At 50.2% G+C, this 10,489-nt stretch overlaps 5 protein-coding genes; 2 read left to right on the forward strand and 3 right to left on the reverse strand.

Moving 5' to 3' along the window:
* Positions 1-308: 308 nt before the first annotated feature.
* On the forward strand, positions 309-2,486 carry RCC_03443 (related to laccase precursor; the record flags this gene model as incomplete). XM_023768729.1 has 8 exons in its annotated part: positions 309-414; positions 483-667; positions 741-842; positions 900-1,323; positions 1,377-1,500; positions 1,550-1,661; positions 1,716-2,109; positions 2,161-2,486. The coding sequence occupies 8 exons, from the start codon at positions 309-311 to the stop codon at positions 2,484-2,486; spliced, it is 1,773 nt and encodes a 590-aa protein (XP_023624497.1).
* Positions 2,487-3,306: 820 nt separating this feature from the next.
* On the forward strand, positions 3,307-5,076 carry RCC_03444 (related to cytochrome P450; the record flags this gene model as incomplete). XM_023768730.1 has 5 exons in its annotated part: positions 3,307-3,541; positions 3,603-3,921; positions 3,980-4,205; positions 4,259-4,598; positions 4,652-5,076. The coding sequence occupies 5 exons, from the start codon at positions 3,307-3,309 to the stop codon at positions 5,074-5,076; spliced, it is 1,545 nt and encodes a 514-aa protein (XP_023624498.1).
* Positions 5,077-5,411: 335 nt separating this feature from the next.
* Positions 5,412-6,237, reverse strand: RCC_03445 (related to peroxisomal membrane protein 4; the record flags this gene model as incomplete). XM_023768731.1 has 3 exons in its annotated part: positions 5,412-5,469; positions 5,559-6,151; positions 6,214-6,237. 3 exons carry the CDS (start codon positions 6,235-6,237, stop codon positions 5,412-5,414), a joined length of 675 nt encoding a protein of 224 aa, XP_023624499.1.
* Positions 6,238-7,328: 1,091 nt separating this feature from the next.
* On the reverse strand, positions 7,329-9,192 carry RCC_03446 (uncharacterized protein; the record flags this gene model as incomplete). XM_023768732.1 has 8 exons in its annotated part: positions 7,329-7,438; positions 7,493-7,708; positions 7,775-7,966; positions 8,024-8,082; positions 8,141-8,337; positions 8,385-8,645; positions 8,701-8,826; positions 8,887-9,192. 8 exons carry the CDS (start codon positions 9,190-9,192, stop codon positions 7,329-7,331), a joined length of 1,467 nt encoding a protein of 488 aa, XP_023624500.1.
* Positions 9,193-9,489: 297 nt separating this feature from the next.
* On the reverse strand, positions 9,490-10,080 carry RCC_03447 (related to scytalone dehydratase; the record flags this gene model as incomplete). XM_023768733.1 has 3 exons in its annotated part: positions 9,490-9,882; positions 9,937-9,992; positions 10,062-10,080. The coding sequence occupies 3 exons, from the start codon at positions 10,078-10,080 to the stop codon at positions 9,490-9,492; spliced, it is 468 nt and encodes a 155-aa protein (XP_023624501.1).
* Between the last annotated feature and the right edge of the window lie 409 nt (positions 10,081-10,489).

Genomic DNA, 10,489 nt, shown 5'->3' on the forward strand with positions numbered 1-10,489 from the left:
CTGGACGCTGGACGTCACGGCTTRGCTTCAGCAAGCAGGGGCCAAAACGCAGTCGATTTCGAGTAATGCGAGTGAATTGAGTGGCGAGAGACGCTGACAAGTCGGCGATCCATGACAGCATTGCCCTTTCTGCTGGTGTGCCTCATTTTTCGTAAAGCATCTCAGCCGATCGCGCGGAAGACAATCTTGTGGATAAGACTCCGTAGCAGTCAGCCACGCACACTCTCGTCGACAAACCACCTCAAATCACCTCAGACTCAAGCTCTTGCAGATTTGCTCACGGCCATTCATTACACATCTGCTGCAACATGCAATCGATCAGAGTCTTGGTAGTCCTGCTTTGGGCTACCACCACCTACGCGAAACATGTCTGGCGATACAACATGACCATTACCTCCGCTTGGGGAGAGAAAGGCAAGCCTGCGGAAATTCACAATACTGTATCCATTTCTCCATTCTAATACCGCATCCCTTCTATGCAGATGGCCACGGACGTCCAAAGTACTACATGAACGGCCAAAGCCCAGGGCCGCTTTTAACGGTCCGCGAAGGTGACGAGATGGAAGTATTCGTCAGCAACCAGCTTGCCATTGAGACTACAATGCATTGGCACGGAGTCTATCAGGTGGACCATCCGTGGAACGATGGTGTCCCGGGGGTAACGCAAGTAAGTCATTGCTAATTCTCCTATTGGCCGACGCGATTGTCTACAAACACGTTTCTGATCGCCGTGGCAAAAGTTTTCGATCCAGCCGCGTGACAACTACACCTACCGCTGGACTGCCACGGGGCAGTATGGCTCATATTTCTACCACGGACACTTCGGTCCTGCATTCGCGGATGTAAGTACTTGGCGTCGCACTTTTTAACGAAACGCTGACCATCGTACGTTCCGCCAGGGCATGCGCGGCCCAATCTGGATCATTCCCGCGGAATCGCGCGAGCGACCATACAGACTCATATCGGACTCCAAGCCAGACCTCCTGGCCATGAAAAAAGCAGAAGAAAACCCTCACCATATCGTCACGAGTGATTGGAACGCGGAAGGGATGGACATACTCCTGATACAGTACCGCGACACTGGCTTTGCTCCCTGGTGCTCAAACTCCTTGACTTTGAACGACCGAGGTCGGACATACTGTCATTCTACCCGGGACATTAAGGACGCCATGGGACCAGATCGTAATTCGCTGGGTTGCATTTATCAAGTTCCTGGCTACGAGTTCACCAATCCACTCGAATGCGAGCCTACTCAAGCGCCGCTAGAAGTTGTGCAACAGCAGAAGGATGAAGATTGGGTTTGGATTAACTTCATCCACTCTGGTTCGTGCTTCCAAGGTCTGGGCCGAAGTTCAGCTGCTGACCATGACAAATAGGTGCTCATCACGAGTTATCTATCAGCATCGACGAGCACGACTTCTTTGTCATCGCCGCGGACGGCGAATTTGTTCATCCCCAAAAGGTTCATCAAATCAACGTCAACTTGGGCGAGCGAATCAGGTGAGAATGATCTGATATTTGCAAACGTTGTAACTAACCGTAAAACCAGCATCTTGGTCAAGATGGACAAGAAGGCAGGAGACTACGCCATTCGTCTACACTCGCTAAGTGTTCAACAAGGTATCGAGGGCATCGGCATCCTCCGATACCATCAGCACGTTGTAGGTCATTCTTGGGCTCCTTTCATTTTTGGGCAACGCTCACCTATTTCACAGGGTAGCGCAGACGCCACAAACACCACAGTTCCATCAACGAAGCCATGGGTCCATCTGAATGGCACTCTAATCTCGGGAAGCTCCAAGCGGATGGAGGAGATGGCCCTTGCCCCCTTCCCACTTCGTCCTCCACCAAATCACTCGGACACGACGCTGAAGTTCATAGTCAAGATGACCGGTCCCTCAACTTGGGTGCTTCACTCTTCACCTCACCAAGGTTTCCGACAGTCTCTGCCCCCGCTCCTTTGGGACTCTGACTCTCGTGGCGATACAACCTACGGCTCCCAGGGTACAATGCAGAACGGGTCTGTCGTAGACATAATCTTTGAGAACGACCAAGGAGTAACGGCGATGCACCCCTTTCACAAGCATAATATGAAGGCATTTATCATTGGTAAGTGGCATAGTGCTCTTGCGCTAAACGTACTCCGCTAACTCGGTCAAGGAATGGGTCATGGCGGGTTCCCGTTCGAAACCGTGGAGGAAGCGATGAAGCACGAACATTATCGGAAAGACTTCAATCTGATCGATCCGCCATTACGCGATGGATGCCGCCTAAACGGGGGGCATGGGGCGTGGACGGTCATCCGCTACCAAATTACGTTTCCGGCAGCAAGTATGCTGCATTGTCATCGTATCCACCACTTTGGATCAGGCCAGCAGGTCATTCTCTTGGAGGGTGTTGAATCGATGGCGCCAGTACCAGAAGAAGTGAAGAACATGGTACATGCCGACTTTATCCCGCCTGTTAGATACGGACCTCTGGATTAAACGCTCCTCCCGTACTTGTGATCACCAAATTGGCCGCGCATAAGTTCTAGAACAGGCCTTGTTCGAGGGTAAAGGAGGGGAAAGGAGTGTTCTGAGAGCCATAGTAAAGACCCAATATGAAGCACATATTCGAAGATGATATCACACGTTCGGAGATGATAGCACACAGGATGATATCACATTCGAAGATGATGAAAATACATTTTTCCAACATGGCCAGGCCTGTCGAGTAACCCCCAGACTAGCAACGTTCCGTTTCCCATTAGTTTTCAGCTACGTCTCCCTGAATCGAAGGCCCCATCTAGTAGTGTATGTGTGTGGCATTGAAAGACCCTCCGTTCGGTCCTGGATGATGCGCACACCCCGCTCATTGATCGTCTTCGATTGCTACAACGTATCTCTTCGACCAATGGCACGAAAATACACTTTTCGGATCTCCTGGCGAGTCAGATCAGTGGAAAGACATTCCGGCATGGTCAGGTGCATTTGGTACCTGCGGAGTTATCGAAGCGCACAGCCATCCTGAAMATACATGGGCTAAGGATGCGTCGACTCACGCTCGCAGATCTGGATGGCGTGTCACGTTGATACACTTTGACTCGGCTTCGGCCACTTGTGCCGACGAAACATGACTAGGTCCGCGAATTGCTTCCTCGCCGTAAGCCCAAAACAGTGGGCTTTTGGTGTGAATCGTGATCCATGTTGCTGACTGGTACTGCGCAAGTCTTTGGGTTGCCGGAAGTTGTTCTCGAGCAACAGGCMCTTCAGATCCCTTTCGTTTTGAAGTTTCCAAACTCTTCGTGCAACATTCACACCAACCATGGCTGTACACGACCTATATGCCGAACACGGATTCAGCTTGAGCCCCGTCTTACTGGCGGCTCTATCGCTTTACGGAGGTGTCCTCCTGTATCGAGTGTACTTCAGCCCATTGTCCAAGTTCCCTGGTCCAACACTTGCTGCCGCTAGCAGTTGGTATGAGTTCTACTACGAGTTCATTCACAAAGGTGGCTCTCAGTTTGCTTTCCACATCGATGAACTGCACAAACAATACGGTGTGATTGTATAGTCCCTATAAGATATCAGAAGGCAATGGCTAACGATGAATCTGCGAAGGCCCGTTCGTGCGCATCACTCCATGGGAGATACACGTGAATGATTTCCAGTATTACGACAAGATCTATTCCCATCAGATTCATCATGATAAGCCAGATCACTTGAAATGGCGTGCAGGCCAACCCAATTCCGCTTTCGCGACTCCAGACCATCATCTTCACCGTCGGCGAAGAGCTGCAATCAACCCGTACTTTACGAAATCGCGTGTCAGCGCGTTCGCTCCGTACATCCAGAAGCGTTTGGACAGCATGTGTCGTCGCCTGCAATCTGAATACGCTGGAAAGAATAAGGTGCTGAATGTGGGCGATATGTGGGGCTGGTAAGTGTGGACATGGAAAGGCCCGTTGTGCTGCGTAGCCGAACTAATGACTTCGTAGTCTCGTGGCCGACACGATATCACACTATGCTTTCCACAGAGAGTACAATTGGATCGATACGGCCATCGACTTCAAATGCCCACTTCTAGATCAGGTCGATGTTTTCGCAGATATAATGGACTGCGWCCCCCATTTCCCAGTGATCGGAATGGCCCTGTACTTCATACCAAATTGGCTGGTCAGGACATTGGTTCCAGGTAGCGCTGGCGCAATGGATTTTCTCAGCGTAAATTGGTCGCATTGTCTCCCCGGTGGTGACCGTAACTAATCTTGTTGTAGGAGATCGAGTCGAACGTCAACACCATTAAATCGGCTGATTTCAAGCCACTCGAGGACGCTCAGCACCGAAACATCATGTATGAGCTTATCCATTCAGATTTGCCAGATTCGGAGCGCCGGCAAAAGCGTTTGGTCAGTGAAGGTCTGAGCATCGTGTCTGCCGGGCTAGAGACGAGCAAGACGGCGCTCGAAAGAGCTACATTCCGGATCGTGAACGACCGAGCTATATACAAGAGGCTGAAGAATGAGATTACCGCAATATGGACCGATCCCAAGAGCTCGGCTCCAACACTCATGGAGTTGGAAAATTTACCATACCTATCGGCCTGTGTGGAAGAAGGTTTGTCATCTCAACGGTCTCCTGCAGCATACACTATTGACCCTTCTTCGTAGCATTTCGTTTATCTTATGGAACCCCGACTCGGCTGCCTCGTGTTCCTCGAGAGCCATTCCCGCTTGGCGACAAGGTCGTCCCCGCGGGATACGGGGTCGCCATCCAGGCATTGAGCGTCTTACACGATCCCGAAGTGTTCCCAAATCCATGGGAATACATACCCGAGCGTTGGATGGATCCTTCCACACGAAACGACCTGAAAAGACACTTGGTAACGTTTGGAAGGGGGACCCGCGTATGCGTTGGACAACAAATGGCATATACGATCATGACTTTGGGAATCGCGAATTTGGTAAAGCGTGTTGACTTGGCCTTTTTCGAGACTGACAGATCCGACATCGATCTAGTTCGGGCTAGCTTCAAGCCAAGGCCGAAGAAGGGAAGCCTAGGAATCCGTGCGAAGATTCAAGACGTTGAGATATGATGCCCCTTCTTGGAGAGAACCCGGCATCATTCAGTCTCCAAGTTGTCTATCCCAGTTTGCGGTCTGAAAATGAAACAACATCGATCAATCTCAAGTTCGTCCGCATCTCTGCTATTCTATATACACCCTGCATGTGTTGTAAAGTGGATCGATCCTGCAAGGGCTGCTTTGTACGCGGCCTTCTTCAGATCACCTTCCTTGTCAACTCATGTGTTTAGCAGTTTCATGTTGATACAGCAAACGAGCACTGGGGAAAAGAAGGTCAATCCAGTCGCTCTATTGTAACTACAGAAAATCTCTTCAGGCTGCTTCTTCTACCATTCCAAACCAGTGGTTTATTGGTTCCTGAGCAGCAAAGTTTCGAAGCTGTCCCATTTCTCGGCGTTGTCGTATCTAGGAAAAACAACAAATGCGTCAGCCTCTTGCTTTCCAGAGTGGACAATCTCGGTATGTCTGGGAGGCCAAGAAGCTAGAAGACTTACATGTATGTCAAGCTGCTTCGCATGGTAGGCTGCAGCAGCTGGGGGTGCCATGTGAACAGCCACATGATAGTAGCCCAACAAAAACTGGCAGTGACCGGCCAGCCCGCACGGCGAAGATGTCGCCGCCAGTCTTTATTCCCATATCCGCCAGTTCTAGTAGTAGTCTTCTCTTCCGGCATCTGCACAGTATACCTAGCCAGTCCCATTATAACTCGACCCATCGCGTACATTACCATTTGCTGCACCACGCTTGAAGAAGCTACTTTGTCGCGGCCGAAAACCCAGTATCCGCTGAGAAGACCTGCGATAAAGCTGTGTCTAGGCTCTTGCTTGCCGCGATTAATACGCTTTAGCAACATGCAGAGGAGCTTGTAGATAAAGGCGAAGTTTGCAAGACACTGGGCATGTTGCCTAGTCAACCGGGCAATCTTTCTTATTTTTTCACTCATAGTGCCAGAGCCGAAAAGGAAGACCAGCACGAGCGCATGTGGGAAGCGAATCCGGATTCCATAGACAACACCATTGCGTATGGCCTTGACGAGAGTGAGAGGCTCATGGTATTTGGGGTCGAGTATGATCTTATTGACGGAGTCCTAGGCTTGTGAGCAAGAAGCACGGCTGCATGTAGCATCTATGGCAACATATAGTCACATACCTGAAAAGACTTGGTTGTAGCCATGGCAGCTTCGTGTCCAGAGTTTTATAAGCGAAGAACAAGTGATTTCGCAAAATGGAAGCTTTCGGTATGTGAAGACGTGCCCTGTAGAAGGCGCCCTTTGATAATGAGACCGTTGCTTCGAATGACGGATGCGTGGCCGAAGTAGTCCCATCATCAAGCCTTCGGGACCACGTTCGCAACACTTCGTTTGCCCATTAGTCGTTGAATCCTCYGCGGTCACGCAGTAATGCTAGCTGAAAAGACGTTCTGCCTACCGCACTGCTTTACCTTCGAGCAGCGTCGGCGAAGACTCACTGCTCACTCAAACGTCCGTGATTAAGCCTCGAGAGTCATGGTTGAATCGGCAAGTGCCAACGGTCAGACAGGCACTTCTACACATGTCTGAAGATCTATCCATGAATCGTAACAGGGTTTCGTCTCCGGTATGGGCCGTCGTTGGCACAGTGTCGATGTAGCGACATGGTCGTGCAGCTTGCCTCGCTTGCGTAGACGTGACGGCAGAATTACCAACCTCGTGCCGCGGGCCATGTCGATCATCCCAGAAGGAGGTTCAGATCCGCTCCACCCCTTTTTCTTCGTTACGGAAGAGCAGCTTATCCTGCCCATGACTCTTCCTTGCATGTGCGAGGAGCTGATCCCGCCTACGGCTCTCCCCTGCATGTATGAGGAGCTTATCCCGACTACGGCTCTTCCTTGCATGTCAAGGGTCTGCAGCTTGAGCTGTGAATCTCATCATTGGATGCTGTGGATGGATCCGTGGGTGATTGACTCACTCGGCTCTGGCATCAATCGATTCGAATGGTCCATTGCAACATCAGCAGTCACCAAAACATGCCATTGGCCGCCGATCCAGTTGTAAATGACTGTATCTTTACGTGGAGATCAGTACATTTGACTAGCCTCGAATACCGTTTATTCTCATAGTTATCGATTGAAGCCTTTGATTTATTCTCATCCGATATGGGCCTGCAAACCCCAGACATGGCATTACCTGAACATCTGCACAGGGGCGATGTTCAAACCATCTGAGAAAACGGTTGACTAGATGGTATTGGGGGCTCCGTTGGGTGCTTTACTTGATCGCTGCTCTATCAGGGACGCAAGCTCGATGCATCCGCCGCAAGATGCTCTCGCAACATAGAAATGGCGTCTTTGATCAGATCGGGTCGCAAGCCGAACTCATGGTAATCTGCGGGACATGCTACATCGAATCAGGGGCCTGTTTCGAAAACGCAGGGAGCATATACCGACTTACTCGGGAGTTTTCCTCTGACATACTTTTCCGCCTCGCGCATGGAAATGCTATCCTGCTGCTGTCTCGAGAATATTTGCATCGCGCAAACCCGGTCTCTACGGAGTTCCTGAAAGAGCGCCAACCGCGACGGGATCTCTTTGGTGGATGCGAGCTGCGAGAACAGGACGMCGAGTGCAGCCGCATCTTCAATGGCCATACCGGCACCTTGACCCTGAACTGCAGACCGTTAATTACGACCTCGGATGCGAGACTTTGGGTCATTTTTGGTAGGTCCCGACGTACATGGTAGCAGCGGGTGCGCAGCGTCTCCTATCAGTACTGCACTGTCTTTGGTGAGATTCTCGATGAGTCTGTTGCGTTCGATCAACCTCCATTGTCTGGGCTGTGTAGCATGTTCGCATAGAGCCTCGAGGGCTGGATTGAGGCGCCCGCTGTGCTTTCGAACATCAAACATGGTAGCTTCGATGTCCCAAACTGCCATGGCGTATTAGCCATGCGTATACTAAGTGACTTGGAGATAATGTGATACACCTTCATCATTGAATGGTAAGTCATCATTGTGGAAGAACCCGAAGTTTTGAAGTGTACCCCTGAAGTCTCGTCGTTAGCATTGGTTATTGGATCCCTATCGATCTGGTGAGGCAGTACTTTCGACAAGGGTAACCGATCAATTTCAGCTCCTCATGGGCCGCTAGAAACATCTTGTTCTGAGGGTTGGCCTCGTACAAGGAACGTGTCCTGGGATCCGCAAGAATTTCGCTAGTGTCAGCCAAGAATCGAAAGATCAGTAGCCCGGCGGGCTTGTTGATAACCGGATGTCCTGCGACCAAATGTGCGAATTCAGACTAGGATCGTGTTAGGAAGAGGTGCGTCGACACTGCTATGATCTCACCTTGATTCCGTCTGCAATGACGATGAGATCTTTGTGTTCAGTCTGGCCGTTGTTCAAAACCRAATCTCCACAGGTGTCCACCTTCTCAACTTTGGCATCTAGATGAAGTTGCACATTTGGGTAGGATAGAGCTTGGGATCTCAGCTGGGCGTGGAAATCTGCTCGATGCAGTGCGTACCACTCTCCGTGATACTTTTCCGCCGTACGGTCACACGGGACCCGGTGATTCACAGCCAAGGTTGCTCCATCGATAAACTCCATCTACTCGCGGCTGTCAATAGAGAGAAAAATATACGTCTCTTCGCTTTCGACTGACCTCTGTCAGGACAGTAGCCCCTGCTCTTTCGAAATCGAACCCATAGTAGTCAAGAATCCTAGAGCAGTTTGGAGCTACAACGATTGCAGCGCCCACCTCGTTGGAAAACTTGGACCGCTCGAATATCTGGTTGATACGATGTCAGTCTGAGCTCAAATTCAAACATGGGTACCGGGCAGGGTTTACCGTGACGTTGTGTGAGCTTCTAGCCAATGCAATCGCAGCCGTCAGACCACCAATACCCGCTCCCACAACGCCTACGTCAATGGGACAGTGATCAGACTGCGACTGGGAGCGTTCTGACCCTATGATGAAGTCTTCAAGCGCTTCGAGAGGAGCCATATGATGCGCACTCGTCTCAGTGATTAAAGATCTGTGGTCTTGATAGATGGACAATAATGTAGCCAGATCGCGAACATAGGATTCATAAAAGATTAATAATACAGCGCAAAACGAGAACACGGGACAAGCCAAGTACGCAGTCATGTCCATTCCGTCATTGATGTGATAATCTTCATCCTTGAAGCGTCGATCTAGAAAAGCTTGTTACAGGAAGACTGTCTGTACAAAGTAGGGAAAACAATTGGTCGAACTGCAATCACAACAGGGCAAAAGTGCATCATGTCACTGCAATTACTCGATAGAGTCGACCCATAGACTCTCGAATTCGTGGTGTTCACGTGCGTGAAATATCCATCACTTGGTTTACACATTCTTGACCGACGTCTGGTTTTCTTATCTGGCGAGGCTCAAACCAATGTGGATTGATCTATGGAAGGCTTCCGAAAACTAAACAAAGATTTTGTCAAAATCGTATTCGTTCCAATAAACTATCGGCCGTATGCCAGCGATTCGCCAGCCTTGCGGAGTCTTCAGATATTTGTGTTGCATCAAGCCGTGACCATGCCCCTTGGCAGCAACTGCTTTCTTGTCCGACTGCGTGTAGCGTTGGTGGGCGGCGCGGATCTGATGCACACCAATGGCAGATGATTCCGTGAGCATTTCGTATTTGCTCGCTCCAATCAAATGATGTGTGCTGACGAGATCGTTCCCGAGAAGTGTCTTATCGCTCAACATAGCCACGAAGTCGTCTTTGGTCATAGTTTTGCACTTGGATCCTGTCACCTGACTGTAGTCGACGTCCAACTCATGGCTCAGGATCGAGGCTAATAAGCCCCAATCCTGTTCGTTGCTGATCAGAGAGGATTGGAACGGGTCGAGAGCGGGAAGTTTTACCTTGGTATCATAACTGTGTGCCCAGTCGAAGGCCAGAGCTTGCATCGCGAGCGTATCTGCCACGCATTAATCAACAAATGAGGCGCTACTCTACTATCTCGCGAAACATCTGGGTGCCAACTCACCTTCATGGTGTGGATGCATAGCGGGAACGTGATTGATATGTTTGTAATAGAATGGAAAGATGGTCGAAGCATGAACAAATTGTTAGATTCGAATGTGCCTTCGATACACAGACAAACACACTTGGTAGCCTGTTAGAACAACTCCAACGATCGCGATCTGTCTAGAAGTCTCGATTTTAGGTGTGCGGCTGGAAGAAATGTGCGTCGTCATCTCGGTGAGCTACTTTTGCAAATGCAACGTACTAGTGCTTGAGTATTGTGTACGAGACGTACGGGCATCTGAATCCTTGCGGAGATGTTGTTCTCGCTATGTTGAAATCGGAATATTTCAATGACTCGCAGACGGAGCATACAAATGACTCGCAACAAATCGGGACGATTCAGCACGCCGGAATGCTCTCCTTGAACTCAATTCGCACGGACCTCCC

The sequence above is a fragment of the Ramularia collo-cygni genome (assembly GCF_900074925.1).
Source record: "Ramularia collo-cygni strain URUG2 genome assembly, contig: RCC_scaffold04, whole genome shotgun sequence".
NCBI classification, from domain to species: Eukaryota; Fungi; Ascomycota; class Dothideomycetes; order Mycosphaerellales; family Mycosphaerellaceae; genus Ramularia; species Ramularia collo-cygni.